The following is a 17689-nucleotide window of genomic DNA, read 5'->3' on the forward strand; positions in this document are numbered from 1 at the left end:
GATGTTTACATTGCTTGTGACAGCAATAAAAGTGATCAGATTTTTTTTTAAAAAAAAAAACCTGTGATAAAGTAAAAAAAATAAATAAATAAATAGAAAAAAAAAATAAAAATTTTTAGCCGCCCCCGTCACTGTTAGCTCGCGCACGAAAGAAAACGTATACGGAAGTCGAGCCGCGAATGAAATCGCTGTTCAAACCACACATGTGAGGTATCGCCACGATCGCCAGACCTTGCGCAATAATTAAAAAAAAAGAGCTACACTCTAACTCTAAACTGGTAACCGTTAAAAAAATGTTAAAGCGTCGCCTATTGAGATCTCTATTGAACGTAGTTTGTCGCAATTTTAAACCGTAACATGTTGGGTATGTATTTATTTGGTGTGACATCATCTTTCACAATATACAAAAAAAATGGGCTAACTTTAATGTTTAGTTTTTTTTAAATGCAGTGAAATGTGATTTTTCGTAATTTTTCCCAAAAAAATGGCGTTTTAAAGACCGCTGCGCAAATACCGCGTGACAAAAAATATTGCAATGACCGCCATTTGATTCTCCAGAGTCTTTGCTAAAAAAAAATATATATATATATATATATATATATATATATATATAATGTTTGGGGGTTCTAAGTAGTTTTCTAGGAAAAAATACTGATTGTAACTTGTAAACAAAAAGTGTCCGAAATAGGGCTGGGGCTTAAGTGGCTAGAGACATAGCCATTTTTAAAGTTTACTTCACCTACCTAAACATCATTGATGACCAAGTACACCCCTTCATGAAAACGGCATTCCATGATGGAAGAGGTCCCTTTCAGTGGGATAATGCCCCCTGCCACACTGCAAAATTGATCTAAAAATGGTTTGAGGAACACAGCAAGTTTGAGATGTTGACTTAGCCTCCAAATTCTTCCGATTTCAATCCATTGAGCATCTTTGGGATGTGATGGAAAAAACAAATTTGACTCATGGAGGTCCCACCTCGCAACTTACAGGACCTAAAGGATCTGCTACTGATGGCTTGGTGCCAGATACCACAGCATACCATCAGAGGTCTAATGCTCCTCTCTGTCAAGCCCTCCACTGGCTTACGCTCACCCAACAAATTAAATTCAAAATACTTACAACATCTTACAAAGCAATCCACAGCTTAGCCCCCAGCTACATCACCAGCCTCGTCTCAAAATACCAACCAAATCGCTCTCTTCGTTCCTCTCAAAACCTCCTGCTCTCTAGCTCCCTCGTCACCTCCTCCCATGCTCACCTCCTGGACTTTTCCAGAGCCTCTCCAATCCTATGGAACTCCTTACCCTTATCTGTCCGATTATCTCCTACTCTATAAGCTTTTAGGCGATCTCTAAAAACCCTCCTCTTCAGAGAAGCCTATCCTACCAACACCTAACAAATGTACCTCCATTTTCTCCATCAAACCATCCCCCACGGTTATTGCCTTTTGTTTCACTTGACCCTCCCTTCTAGATTGTAAGCTCTAACGAGCAGGGCCCTCTAGTTCCTCCTGTTCTGAACTGTATTGTAAATGTATTGTCTTCCCTCACACTGTAAAGTGGTGCGCAAACTGTTGGCGCTATATAAATCCTGTATAATAACAATAATAGTAATAGCATCCATGCCTTAATGGGTCAGGGCTGTTTTGATGGCAAAAATGGGAACCTACTCAATTTTAGGTGGGTGGGTATAACGTTTTGGCTGGCCGGTGTATGCAACAACAGAATGGGAGCTTCACTTTTCTTTTTTGGGGAGTTGTAGAAGGTAGGGATAACTTTATTTTGCTACAAGGATAGACAACAGTCAGATAGCAATTCTTCCATCTTTCCTAGAAATCCTCATTAACAGTTTGTTAGAACTGAATGTGTTTCGTTTTTGATTACAGGTGTTCTTTAAAGGCTACTTTGAAAAAAATGGAACTTGGGAAGTGGTTGAGTGCAATTTCGATCTACCTGGGCAGGACGTCTGTGAATATTATGATCAGCAGAATCAGGAAAAGTGGGTGTGTCAACGGCCAAAAAAGCTCCCTTGTGACTCATACCGGGACCATTCATCCGGAGGAAACCGCAAAATCCAAAGCCAAGAGGAGAAACCGTTCTTCTCAATGTAATTTTGCTTTTTGTTCTTTCTATGTTCGCTTTGTACTGCATCAATGCTCTTGAATTGAGGAGTGTTTTTTATCCTCCATCTAGTAAGGTTTAGTTAACTCCCTTAGCGGTAACCCCGAGTCACGCTCGGGGGGGTTTTTTCATGCTAGGATCGGTATCCCCGAGTCACGCTCGGGGTAGATGTGCAGAGCCTGCAGCAGGGTTCCTTACCTTCTCCTGGCGATCCAGCGATGATCTCCCATTGCTGTGATCGCCGCAGAGATCCCCGCCGCTCGTCCGTCGCCCTGATGACTTCCTGGTTCCGTTCCCTGCAGCAGCAATGGTGCATGGGAGCAGAACTGGGAGGGAAATTCAAAAGTTGCACAAAACACAAACACATAAAAAGGAGGTGATACAATGTAATCTGAGAGAATTACACTGTATCACCTTAGTATCAGAAAAATATCAAATATTATAAATTGTAAATTATAAATTATATTATTAATATATATTATATATATTATATATATAATATACTGTATATATTATAATATTTATTTTTTATAATATATTTTATATTTTATAATATATTTATATTTTATAATATATATATATATATATATATATATATATATATATATATATATATATATATATATATATATATATATATATATATATATATATATATATATATATATATATATATATATTATAAATATCAAAAAATTGTACCGCTTTTGGTACATAATTCCTGACATAATCATACCGCCAGGGAGGTTAAAGCCCAACCAGTTCCAGCTAATTTTTAATGCACAGCGTACATTTGAACACAAAAATAATATCTCTGACACTGTCCCCTGCAGACTCACTACTCGAGGATCCAATGCTGACCATCTTCTAGGTTGAGCTTTTTTTTTTTTTTTTTATTAAATTCAGCCTGGGAGCAGTGAGTGTCTTAAGCACTGACATTTCTAAATTAAAAAAAAAAAAATTTCCTTTAAATAATATTTTTTGACAAGCTTCTTAAAAAAAAAAAAAAAACAGCTCACAGACCCATCCAAAGGTTCTTCTAAAATATGTAGCAGTCCACTATTTATTTTGGGTACCTTTGAAGAGTTCCAGGGTGTTTTTTTTTTTTTTTTTGTTATTTGCTGCCATTTTAACTGCTGTTAATGTGGACAAGGGCCCCTCCTCACAATGCTGGCCCAGTGGTCGTGGGGTCTGAGGCAGGAGAGCTTAATCAAATCTGGAAACCCCCTTTAAAAAAAAAGATTCCGGGGGGGGGGGGCGTGGTTTGGATCAGAGATGGACGTCTGACTCTGAGCTCCAAGCCGAGGACCAGGGAATCTGCTCGTATCAACCGGACATCAAGCCTCCGACATCGCCAGCCAGCACCCGGATCCTCCGCCGACCGCCACAATGTCCTCCAGGAAGCGCAAGGAGGAATACCGGCCGAAGAAACTGATGGCCTTCTTCCTCAGACCGGCGCTGCATGAGGCCTCCCAAGATGGCGCCACCGATAGAGGTAAAGGGCAGCCATCCGCCCACTACACTGACCTCCCTGACTCAGACCAACGGCTTAGAGAGGGGGACCCCCTACATCACCCGGCGGGGACCCCACATCCTCTTCCCCAACCTCGGGCAGCCCAGCTAAAGCTAGGATGCGGATGGATTCACCCATCCACCAGGCCGCAACTGCCAGCAGTGATCTTAGCCCCCTGACAGCGGACACTTCCATCATGTCCCCAATAGCTGCATTTGGAATCAAGAATGTGCTGCGCTATAAATAGTGATTGTGATATCACCAAATTAAACCATTAGTGTTCAATAAATACAGGAATAATACGCCCCTGATGATGTCAAGCATATGACGAAACCGGTCGGGTGAGTCAGACGTGACGCAACCACGCCCCCAACAGCCGGCTTCCAAGTTTTTCATTACACCGTGGGAGATGTTTGCTCATTCCTGATGCGGTTTACTTTTGTTCTACATGCTTGTGACATTCAGCATAAATGTGACTGTGATACCTGCTTTTTAATATAATAAATCGTTTTTATATGCGGAGTTACGCTATGTCCCTGTCTACATTTTTCCCTGTTTCTATCATGTGGATATCTGGTTTGAGTCGGTGAGGTGACACTCTGTGGCCAGTCCTGGTATTACAACTAAATAGGTCATATAGGTCTACTCATTGATTTGAGTGAACCTTTTACTCCAGTAAGCTGCCATCTTATTTAATCACTTGGTGATTTGCACATTGGTGTTTTTTTCATCTTTCAAGTGTCGTGTGGATTTAATGATCACTGGGACTTGTGGCTGATCTTCTTATTTACACACCATTTCACTGTGGACTTTTTTTGGATTTAAAAATCCTCTTTTTTTATTTATTTTTTCACGGATTGTTTGCTTTATATTTATATGAATTTATTATTCCTGTATTTATTGAACACTAATGGTTTAATTTGGTGATATCACAATCACTATTTATAGCGCAGCACATTCTTGATTCCATTTTCATCTAAGGTTTTTTCTATGATTCCTTATGTGCAGCAGCTTGTTCCTTTTCCCTTAATATTTCATTAATTCATTTTTATTAGCGCAGAAATTCCACTACCATACAATAGCTGCATTTACTACTACGGGCCAACCAGTAATAGACTCAACACTAAAAGAGATGAGGCTGTTACTACAATCCTCCCTCATGACCAATCTATCCTCCTTGGTCCAAAAATGCACACAAGATATTAAACGTATTGACAACAGAGTGCACTATGTGGGAAAAAAAAATGGAGGAATGCATAAGCACTGTTAATGATCTCATAGACACTTATGAACATCAAAAATAAAGATTCCATTCCCCTACATGAATGATTAACCCTTTCCGACTTCATAACGTATGGCAGCAGAGCAGCTTTTCTGTGCCAGATTTCATACCTAATATGTGATGTGATCTGGTAGGGGGCGTGCGTGTTTGACATAGCTCAAGCTGTTCAGCGGGTGCTGGCCGATGGATGCCCACCAGCACCAACTGATCGGCCAGGAGAGAGACAGGCCAAAGCACCTTATTTTTAGCATTGTCTGCTTACCAGGACTGCAGGTAAATCTATATTGTTCTCTGCCTACCAGAGAGCAGGATCTGTTAGTGAGGTCTGCTCATTGTGCTCAGGTGCAACTCGTTCCGTATGCAGAGGGTTTCACACTGGTCCAATAGGGAGGCATATTGGACAGTGGGAGGAAACTTGACAAGTGAGTGCACAGGCATTTAGTACAGCCCTTGTGATTTGACAGAGGAAAGTGCCTCGGTGCTGTAATGTTCTGGTACCTTTGGGTACCCTAATTACCCTTTCATAAGTGTATGCGCCCCACCATTCTCTTTTGGTAAGGTGCGCATACACGTTTAAGACTGATGCTGTCATCACTGAGCGCCGGACTGGATGGCTATTTAGATCGCCGGCTCTCACTCACATGTGTTCGTTCAAACTGCTTTTTGCCTTGATGCTAACCTGTCTTGAAGCTCACATGCTTGCAAGCATACCTCGCTGTCGGAACCACGCTGCCCTGATCCCTGTATCCCGCTACCGGATCATCCGCTCTTGCCGAACCTCTCCTCTGCTACATTGCTATTAGTGATAAGTACCCCACAGGGGAAACCTCTATAACCTTTATACTAAAGCTTACACTATCTAGCTCTGCATACTAAGGACTATTACTACATCTGCATTATCTAAGATTGCTAGCTCTTGAGCCTACTACCACCTGTTCTTGCACTGGGTTGATCTCTCTTGTATGTCCACCTACTACTCTGTCATCTACTACCATACATGATTGCTAAACCTATCTGCATCCCATCTGCTACTATCTTACTTTCAAGAACATTTCCTTTCAAGTGTCTGTCATCTACCATCTCTACCCAACCTGTCTCTTCAGCCTATCATCACTGTGTTACTATATACATAAGTCACTCTAGGAAACATCTTATTGAGTGTGTGTATTTACTTGCTGAATTGAGATCATCCACACATGATGAGTCATTGAGAGTTGGGAATGGTGTCTCAGCGTTTCTCTACATGACTACTGAAGTGGAATATTTCTGCAGCTGAAAATCCACATCATACGTAAAACGCAGGCGCGTTACAGGTGCATGCTGGGATACTGTATAAATGCCAGGAGCACATATGGACAGACTCGAGGCACCCTTTAAAAATTATGGACAGTCTCGAAGCACCCTTTAAAAAGTATGGACAATCTCGCTGCACCATTTAAAAATTATAGACAATCTCGAGGCATCCTTTAAAAATGATGAGCAATCTCAAAGCACCCTTTAAATATCATGGACAGTCTAGAGGCAACCCATTCTAAAATGTAAAAGCTATTCTAGTAATTTTACATTGTGGAGCAACATCCACAAGTCCAAGTAGAACACCCAACATTCAAGGTGATTTATTCTACCAACTGGTACTGACTAGTATTTCAATGTTTCTTTTCTCCCTCAGTTTTTCTCCATCACCTAACTAATGTGACCCCCAACGCTGATGGGGAGGGGCAGGTGAGGGTCAAACAAGGATGATATGCAGGCGACTGACATCCTCCTTATCAACTGATGATGCCATTGATGGTTAGGACGCCAACAGCTAGAAGGTTAGAATGGTGCACATTGGAAAACCTGTGACTAATGGGCCATACACACTATAAGATTTTCTGAAGACTTTTTCCTTCAGATTTACCTTTTCTATGTAGTGCAAGGGCCAGATTGCATAGAAATTGAAAGTGTTTAGGTTTGACCTCATATTATCTGGTTTTGGTAAATCTAAAGGAAAAAGTCTTCAGAAAATCTTATAGTGTCTATGGCCCTTTAGTGTAAGTAAAAAGGCAGCCTTCATCAACACACTGGGTTGTATACAATTTTTGGGCAATTTTAAGGTATTTTTCCAAGGCGCCCCTGAAGAAACCTCAGGGCACCCCAGGGTGCCTGGGAACCCTGGTTGAAAAAGGCTGCCTTATAGTGCTACAAAGAGTCATGATCCAAAATTGAATGTGCAGTGTACACAGAATGTGCTGCCAAGAGGACAAACTGAAACTGAATGGGGGGTGTTATATGCACCCAACGTGACCAATGGGTTCCTCAAAGTGTCACGCTGGCATGACAGAGAAGAAGAGGAATCCCCGCTGGAGTGGCAGCCACTGCCCTGAGAGGCTCCAGACACAACTCCCCACATGTCAGCCAAAACCTCTCTGACTCAGCCAATCAGAGGAAGCTTTGTATTCATTGATAGAATACATTACTGGCTCTAAGCGGCCAAGCCCCGCTGCAGTAGATTCTTCTGTGTTCCGGGTATGAGACAGGAATGTCTCGGCTTGCACCTGGAACACAGTGCAGTATGCCGTATGGAGCCGCAGCTACATACAGTTCATACCACGCATTCAGCGGCCTCCCAGGTAAGTGAGGGACATAGTTCCTTCGGGCCAGCTTGGCTCTAACAAATGAAAGTATGTAAAGTGCGTGAAAAGATGGCGTTTTTCTTTAACAATAAATAAATAAGTAAAAATAAAAAGCTTTAATAAGGAAAAGCTTTAATAAAAAATAAATACAAGCATTTCAGCTTTTAAGTAATTTTTTTTCTTTGGCTTTGCCAGGTCACTGATTGACCAAGAAATCCCATCAAACCTTGGATCACTTAATGTCTTACCTCTGAAGAATGTCACAAGTGGTAGGTGTTTTTAAGTTCAGAAAAAAAAATACTTTTTGGTCATTGAATGCAACTTATGTCTAACTTGTGTTCAGGATGCCAGGGATGGGTCCTGGACAGGAAGTCTCTGTATGTATTTCCCCACTATTTGGATTGTGGACCATTTAACAGAGAGTTCAACAGACATTTTTAGTATGTAGGGGTTCCCACCCATGCAAGGCAGTACTCTCTATATCAGTGGTCTCCAAACTGAGACCCGGGGGCCAGATGTGTCCCTTTGCTTGCTTAAATCTGGCCCTCAGAGTAATATTTCATCCTACAACATCCAACATTGGGACATAATCCCTTCCCCCCACTGACACTAATGAAGGGGCACAATTCCTTTCCAGGACACCAGCAATGGGCCACTATTTCTCTCACTGACACCAATGATGCGGCATAATTCTTCTTACCAAATGACACCAAAAATGGGGCACTATTCCTCTCACTGACACCAAAGATGGGGCATTATTTCCCCTCACTGATGCCAAAACATTCTCTACTTCCAATGGCCACAGTCTTGTCCCCTAAAGTCTGAAGGACAGTAAACTGTCCCTTTGTTTAGAAAGTTTTTTAAGACCCCTGCTCTAGATTAATAAATCCTCGTTGGGAACCCAAAATTCAGAGGCTTGGATAGACTTTGCATTGAAAAGAGCCTCTAAACTGATTACAGGGACTTTGGTCCTGAAAGGGTGAACCCACCTGCAAGGGAGGCTTGAAAAGCAGAGGGAGGGGGTTAGAACGTGTCCATGAGGCAGTATGGAGTGGTTCACAGCTGTGAAAAAGTGTGCATTATCTGAAGGCTTAGACTTCGTTTTGCTGAGATCCTGAAGCTTTTCATGTACCCTAAACCCAAGTGTGGGACTGGTATATTGGCAGTGAGCTGTTATGTTCTCTTCTTGATCATACCAGGATAATGACTGCCTTATTTTTGCTGAAGAAAGCTGTTCTATTGTTTGTTTTGAGAGTCCAATAAAGCCTGTTTTCTTCTTTTATAAGTGGCTGGCTGGTGATCTCAGACTTTCCAGAGTACACCTGTTTGAACTAGTGATCGACCGATATCGTTTTTTCATTGCCGATACCGATATTTTGGTCATCACGTATCGGAATTGGCCAATATGGCCCGATATTTTCGTACATTTAATTTTTTTTTTTTTTTAACTTGACCGATAGTCTTGTGGAGGGATCTGGGGGTCCTCTGCAATTAAGAGCATTCAAAATGCCAAGTTTGGCTGTTTTGACTGCTGTTATTTTTTTGAATCTGGCACCAGTATCCGGAAGTGATGCCAAGACATCACTTCCGGGTTTTTGCATGGAGACCCGATCAGAGCCGAATGCGGCTTTGATCGGGTCTTCAGCGGCCTTGCAGGCTGGTTGTCTGGGTCTCCCGGTGGGACGGGAGACCCAGGAGAGCCGCGGAAGGTTTCGGGAGGCGGGGGGGGGGGGACGTCCCCTCCCGCTCCTTGTAATGACAGCCTTAGAGTTTTCTATACATAAAATTAACACTATACAGTGTTGATCTCCTCTGAGAAAAGGGGGGGATTTTTAAGGCAATAATGCATGGAAAAACAATATAAATAAAATATAGAAAATTTATTGATTAAAAACAGCATTTCATATCATAAATACATAGATATAACAATTTCCCTGGCCGAATGTGGAAAACCACAGCAGGCCATGGATCACAAAAACATGTGACATATATCTGACTGTACAGAAATGGAAATCACAATTGTGGAAATGTGTAAGAAAGCAGGGGATATAGTACCTCTCCTACACCAGGGTGCAACCCTAGGATTGATGCTCTCCTTCACCTAGGGTTGCACCCTGGTGTAGGAGAGGTACTATATCCCCTGCTTTCTTACACATTTTCACAATTGTGATTTCCATTTCTGTACAGTCAGATATATGTCACATGTTTTTGTGATCCATGGCCTGCTGTGGTTTTCCACATTCGGCCAGGGAAATTGTTATATCTATGTATTTATGATATGAAATGCTGTTTTTAATCAATAAATTTTCTATATTTTATTTATATTGTTTTTCCATGCATTATTGCCTTAAAAATCCCCCCCTTTTCTCAGAGGAGATCAACACTGTATAGTGTTAATTTTATGTATCAAATTTTTGGGATGATGGCAATTTGAGGCACCAATCATCTGGAATCAATTTTTGTGCCTTAGAGTCTTCTAAGCCGCATCAGTTGTCATTACAAGACAGCCGACCGTCGGCTATGGACGCCAGTACCGGGGTGATGCCTCTAGCTGCAGGTATCACTCTGGTACAAGTACTTTCCCAAAATATCGTCAATATTGGTAACCTCTGGGGACGATTCCGATATATCGGGAAAAGTGCATATCGGCTCTCGATATATCGGCTTTGCCGATAATCGGTCGATCCCTAGTTTGAACCATGTGCCAAATCATCATTAAAACATTATCTTCTTCTTTTTTTTTACGTAATTGCTGAATTATGTGCTTAAGAGATATTTCCAAATTCAATCAAGTATGTAACTGCGTGGTCATGCAGCACTGTAACCATATGACATTTTTATAATTTTTTCACACAACCAGAGCCTATTTTTGGTGGTATTTAATCACCGCTCCTGCTCCTTGTAATGACAACCGAGCGGCTGCTCGGCCGCATTGGTTGTCATTCCAAGAAAGCCGACTGTCGGCTCTAAACAATGGTACCGGGGTGATGCCTCTAGCTGCAGGTACAGCTGGTACAACCCCCTGAAGCTGAGGTTGCATGATTGCATTCCGTCGGCGTAAAGGAGTTAAAAAAAAAAAAAGAAAAGCACCTTTTAACATTGTAAAAACAGAATTCTTAGGCTGGGTTCACACTTAATATAGATGTGTCTCACAGCAGGTGTCTGGTGCGGTCTGGTGCCGCCCAGGGTGTCCCTGTTCTCCATTTCAGGGACGAATCAAGCCCAAATTTTTGTCTGAATTCGGACCTGAAATGGAGTCGAAGTTGCACGCGACCCCTTGGGCAATCCGCTCTGCAGCCGCCCCGTAGATGTGTGAACCAGGGCACTCTCCCGCCATGAGAATTTGGTGCAGGGAAAGCCACAGCCAATTCACACTAATGTGAACCCAACCTCACCCCTAAGTTTTTTGTTTTTTTTTCTAAAAATCTATCAGCCTTGGCACAGACAACATTGGGTGCCTGGTTTTACCTTAAGTAGACAGAAGCCCATATTTCCTCTCCTCTCTGCACTGATGTTCACATTCTAAAGCCTTGACTTTACTGACTTGCAGTCTAAGCCCAATACTCCCACCCTCTACCAGTACAGTAGCAGCACCCCTATTGGCCATTGAGGTGCTCCTATTAGACCAAGGTGGTAATTATTTTGAATTTATATCCAGTTGGTTACAGTTAGCTGGCTTCATGAGTTGCACATTCAGAAGCTGGTTAATACAGTGTCGGGTATGAGATGGGCAGGATGGGGGTGACATTGTCCTGTATTGAAGTGGTTAAGGGTAATAATCATTAAAAAAAAAAAAAAAATAATAAATAATCATTCAAAATTTTAAATAAATAACTGATGTTATGAGAAGGGTGATTTTTATGTTTTTTCTCTAGGTAAAAATGTTGCATGTATGGCTGGGCTAAAGAATCCAAACCCTTCAGGATTCTATTACCAAGATGTCTGGAAGTCTCTGGTCTGCTCCAATAAACATTTTGATCATCATACTACGGCAGCAAAATGCCTTGCTGGGAAGATGGTCTACATGTTTGGAGACTCTACACTGCGACAGTGGTGGGAATACCTTGTGGATTTCATACCAAGTATGTTGAATAACAGGGAATAGGTAGAACCCCTATCAGGTTTTTATTGTTTTTGGTGTCCTGTTGGGACGATTTGCTGCCTGTGTTCTGCCGAAGACTCCGACTTGCCTAGATCTCCAACGACGTTATTTCCGGTGAGTGTACACCAGGAATAATTGGAGATTTTGACCACTTGGTGTTTTCACACAACACCGCAGCCTTTACACTCCGGTAGATGCTATAATTAGTGCAGATTGTTAGTTCAGCCACTAGTAACCAAAAACATAAACGCCTCCAAGGCGGCGACAACTAGCAGGCGGACTAACAATCTGCACTAATTATAGCATTCACCAGAGTGTATAGGCTGCCGGTGTTGTGTGAAAACACCAAGTGGTCGAAATCTCCAATTATTCCTGGTGTACAGTCACCAGAAGTAACGTCATTGGAGATCTGAGCAAGTTGGAGTTTTCGGCAGAACTTCTGTCCTAGTGACAACGTTTTCACTGTGGAAGAAAATAATGTCAAATCTCCAATGGGGACACATTTATCAAAGAAAAGTTAATGTTGGGTCAAACCTTTCTTTACACTACAAGCTATGTCTTTTTATTTCAGTTGCGTGCCTGTCTGAGAGATTTACCATTACTTCCTGTCCTTGTTGGCAGTGGTAAAAAATTTGACAAACAGGATGTAAGAGGGGCTTAATAGTTGGCTAGAATTGGTGGCAAGAGTGCAAGTCCCTACCCACGCTCCTTTTCTGCTAGAACACTGTCCTCCTCTGCCTCCACATGACATCCCTGGCCGTTGACCCTTACATTCACAAAGGAAAGGATGTCCACACATAAAGTAGTTTGCTGTACTTTACTGATGGAGTTCAATCTGGAGTCACTGGACATTACAAAGTCAATCACATTTAGTGAACAGTCCACAGTAGTCACATGTGAAAGCATATGCAGCACATTTATCAGCCATCCCCCTTTAACAGTCTCTCCTTCCACCTGGGGTCATTAGTACTCACAGGACTGCACTCTCTGCAGTCACCTCCTCCTTAGGTACACCTGTCCCGGGACCCTCCAGGGAAGAAGCCTCACTCAAGGAACTTTTGACTTGGCCTGAAAGACCTTTTGCTATCTACCCTAGCCCCCACCTCCATAAGAAACAGAAAGTTTACAGCTGGCGCTTCCTGTGTGCAGGTGCACTCCTCCTGGCCCCCTGCATGTCCAGGGCCCACATGTGCTGGCTACATCCACATAGGCATGGAATGTTTAGCTTCCATGCCCCAAGTGTGTGTGCTCCTCCCTACCTAGCTCATATATGGACATTGACTCACCCCTGACATCACTGCAGGAGGACTCTAGCTAAAAGGGATCTAGCACTCAATGACAAAGTCTGCTGTAACCAGACACTATTCTTGTACAGAGCTACCTAGTGGCAAATTAGCTAACTGCGCCTGCCTACAAGGGCAACAAACAACAACAGCAAAAAAATAAATGTTTGCCTAGAGATACACTATAGCTATTAAGATAATTTTGATTCACTTTAATTTTACCTTGCATTTTTTCCAAAATTTTAGCTCTGAAGGAGATCAAGCTTCATGTGACTCACAATCCAGGTCCACTTCTAGCCACAGATGCAGGATTTAATTATTTGGTCCAGTGGAGAGCCCACCAGAAACCTTTACGCATGGAACGTACTGGAATACAAGAACTACGCTACATTGCTTCAGAGTTGGATAGATTGGGCAACCGGAAAGGGATGATCATCGTGTTAACAATCTGGAGCCACTTCCTTACTTACCCTGTTGGAGTGTATATCCATAGGTTACATCTCATTCGAGAAGCAGTAGCTCGGCTGTTAGAGCGCAGCCCCGAAACAAAGATCCTCATCAAATCGGCCAACACTGGCTACCGGTTCGACCATGGAAGTGACTGGTTATCATTACAGCTGGACACTTTGATGAGGGCTATGTTCTTTAAGCTACCAGTCACAGTTCTTGATGTTTGGCAGATGACCTCTTGCCACCGTGAACCTGAAAATCTCCACCCCCAAAAGGTCATTATTAAAAATGAGGTAGACTTGATGCTTTCATTTATATGTCCTCATTAACAATCAGTGGTGTGTTTTCATGAGGATTAGAGCACATTCTTCAGTGGGAAGTCCTGGCCTAAGTAAAACCTGCTATATATATATATATATATATATATATATATATATATATAATAGCAGGTTTTCCAGGCCTGTGGCCGGATGTGGGTCTGCCATTGTTACCGGTTACCTCTCCAGCCCATGTGAGCTGCGACCCTGGGTGTGAGAACTGAGACATGGACGACTCCGGAATCTTGTGTGGTTTTTATTGTAGAAAAGGTGATGGGAGAAGGGAATGAGTGGGATACTCCTTTAGGCTTAACTAATTACACTTGAGACTTAATCCTAGAAAAATGCCCGTTGGTGCTTCCTTGACTCCAACGCTTTTTAACACTAATAACACACTGTAGCTTGATAGAAGTGCTGGATCCTCGACAATAAGTCCAGAAGACCCAAGACTGTGAATTGTAGAATTACTGACACTGCTGTACTGGAAAGTCACTGAATACTCCCCTCCCGCCTTGCTCTGGCTTGAGGTAGTACACTGTAGATTTCTGTAAAGCTGCAACTCTCAACTGTCACACTCTGTCCAATTCAGGGCCCATATGCAGGTGCCCCCTTTAACCTTGAACTCTTCGGGGTTCACTGACTATGTACCCCCCTCTGTAACTTTGGGTCCTCAACCTAGGTACCCCCTTTCAGCTAGCTGGCACTGGATCCCAGATCCCAGTGGTCCCCTCTGACTCTGGCAGACCCCCAGGGGCAATCCTCAGTACTCACGACCTGTGAAGGCTTTCCTGGGACTGGACCCCTCTCACGCTCCACAGGCTCTTAGCACACCGGATCCCCTCAGCTCAGCTCAACACTCTCTGGATCCTCAGGCGACACCCCGAGACATCCACCTCCTCAGACAGGACGAGAGACAGCCACACTCTCCCTCCTGGGACACAACACCCTGTCCCACACTTCCCCCCAAACTTATACCCACTCCCAGAATCCTCTGCAGCATAATCTGCCTTCTGGGGTAGTTACAAGCTTGGATGTGTACCCTGATTGGGCTACCCACACTGCCCTATGAGAAGCCTCTCACAAGAGCCAGTGGGGATTCTTCTCCCCTCAGCAGGCACATCTGGAAGCCCTGACACCCTAACTATATAAATCACAGCCCTGCTGTTAGGCAGACAAGGCCCACTGTACACTTACCTAGCACCTACCTGTAGTGTGATATATATATATATATATATATATATATATATATATATATATATATATATATATATACACACACACACACACACACACACATACATATAGCACAGGAAATGCTAAGAATTGCTTTGATTGCAGATGGACAAATCCATGGTGCAGATCGTTATACATGCAATCAAGTGTAGACAAGGCTACTGTGGCTTAACTAGATTGCCATTTTTTATTTATATGCCACTCAGTGTCAACTTGGTTGTTTGATTAAAATAAATAATATATTTTTTATCTTATTGGTTTGAAGTGAATATAATAATCAGCAAGGAATAAGGATTATGTACAGTAGAAGTGGACATTATGAAACCTTACTTATTCCTGTACCCAACCAAAATGCCAGCAGAGTCAAATCCTACAATTACTCAAATGCACATATAGAAAAAGAAAATGATGGAGGGGGAGGGACACAGGACTTTTAGGCTCCTAATAACGCAATGGCTTTATCTATACCTAGGTGATTGCAGGGGAAACCCCAAAAAACGTATGGGTTTTAGTAACATTTTGACTTTGGAAGCCAGGTTGAAAAATGTTTATTTTACAAACATGTAGGTAGAAAGATATGTTTGGAGAGCTTTTCAGTCACATTACATTCTGTTGGTTTGAAAACAATTGCTCTATCTGCCTAAGGACTTGTATTACAATTTATACATGCTGAAGTGGGTGGCACCTAGCTAACTAAATTCTTTTGAAGTCCCATTTGAGTCTTTGGTGACATTCTTTGATATGCGGATGGTCATTCACATAGGCTTGTCACTTTCAAGGCTCGTTAGCTGAACAGGTCTTTAAAGGCTGAGATAGCAATCTTGCAAATGAAGGGCTGGGCAACTGGTGTGAAACTGATGGTCTCAGGCAGTCAACAAGAAATACAGGATGTTGGACAATCGGCTTCATTACAAATATATTTTATATAAAATATATATTTTGTTTATAACTAAAATGGCATCTCCCTTTCCCCCATCAGTGATAAAAGATACAAATGTTATTCAATAACAAAACACTAAAAACCAATATGGTTTGTGCATACATTACAAAAGCATCAAAAATAATTTATATATGATGGAATATTGGAACCATTAAATTTAATGTTTCATATAGAGAGAATATCACATGCATAATCAAAGACCCCAAACGTGTTTCTTTCAACTTGGGGATAGCGTATGTCTTCTTCAGGGGGTATATTCTCTATGATGATTTCAGCAATACATATACATTTCAATGTATATCATCATGGAAAAACTCACAAAAAGAAAACAAAATACCTGAAAAGGTCCATAAAAACAACAGCAAGCAATACGCCAAGACATAGGCAATTCACATCAGTCCTATACATCAAGAAACTCATGAGAGATTGAGTGCCCTTCTGCTTTCTGTGGGCGTATTGGCGAGCATTCGCTAAAGACACCTAATCTCTCATGTGTTTCTTGATGTATAGGACTGATGTGAGTTTCTTATGTCTTGGAGTATTGCCTGCTGTTATTTTTATGTATCCTTTGAGGTATTTTGTTTTATTTTTTGAGTTTTTCCATGATGATAAATATTGATATGTATATGTATTGCAGAAATCATCATAGAGAATAAACCCCCTGAGAAAGACATACACTATCCGCAAGTTGAAACATGTTGGGATTCAATACAGTGCACTTTCACCCTCTTCCTGCCCAGGCAAATTTTCAGCTTTCAGCACTGTCACACTTTGAATGACAATTGCGCGGTCATGCTACACTTTAGCCATATGAAATTGTTATAATTTTTTTCACACAAATAGAGCTTTATTTTGGTGGTATTTAATCACCACTAGGTTTTTTATTTCTTACAACAAAAAATAAAAAAGACAGAAAATTTTGAAAAAAAAAAAGTTTTTCTTTTTTTCTGTGAGTAAATTTTGAAAACAAGTATTTTTTCTCCTTCACTGATGTGCGCTGATGAGGTGGCACTGATGGGCACTAATAGGCTGCACTGATGGACACTGATGAGGTGGCACTGATGAAGAGGTACTAATATGCCACACTGATGAGCTCTGATAGGCAGCACTGATGGGCACTGAGAGGTGGCACTGATGGGCACTGATGGGCAGTGACAGGCAGCACTGATGGACACTGATGGGCAGCACAGATGAGCAGGCACTGACTGGCAACACTATGGGGACTTATTGTGGGCACTGTTGGCACTGATGATGGGCACTGTGGGCACTGATGGTAGGCACTGTGGGCACAGTTTTTTAGCTTTTCTTTAATCAGGGCACTGATGAACAGTGCCCTGATTACCTTTTCTAGGTTCCCCTTGAGGAGGAGCTGCTGATCGGCTCTCCTCGCCACACACTGAGAATGTGAGGCGAGGAGAGCTGATAAATGGCACTTCCTCATTTACATGTGACCGGCTGTGATTGGACACAGCAGATCACATGGTTAAAGAGCCAAGTCATTAGTTGTTTACCAAGATCGGGGTTGCGCCGTGTTGCTAGGCCATGATCACCGCACTGCGCGCCCCCCGCGGGTGCGTGAGAGAGGCTGTTCTGGTGCCTTGTCATTTGACGGTGGGCTGGTGCTAAGTGGTTAAATAATATTTGTAACTTTTATCATCTACAGTATGTATATATAAATCTAATTTGCTATTAGGAGCCTAAAAGTTCCATGCCCCCCTTTTTCTCCCTAAGGAGCTTATGAAACCTTCTTGAACCCTTTTATTGCCACCAACATACAGTATGTTATACATCAGTGGCAGTGGGTTGTGGGTGGGGGAGATTTACCCGCACT

At 42.2% G+C, this 17689-nt stretch overlaps 1 protein-coding gene across 1 annotated transcript; it reads left to right on the forward strand.

Annotated features, from left to right (window-relative positions):
- Positions 1-1888: 1888 nt before the first annotated feature.
- LOC309543965 (NXPE family member 3-like) lies at positions 1889-13773 on the forward strand (the record flags this gene model as incomplete). The annotated part of the gene is made up of 4 exons (XM_082276371.1): positions 1889-2109; positions 7729-7802; positions 11409-11615; positions 13165-13773. Coding segments are annotated over 4 exons (1035 nt in total), but the record flags the coding sequence as incomplete, so codon positions are not given.
- Positions 13774-17689: the final 3916 nt, after the last annotated feature.

This window comes from Pelophylax lessonae (genome assembly GCF_965119305.1).
Source record: "Pelophylax lessonae genome assembly, contig: HAP1_SCAFFOLD_558, whole genome shotgun sequence".
NCBI lineage: Eukaryota > Metazoa > Chordata > Amphibia > Anura > Ranidae > Pelophylax > Pelophylax lessonae.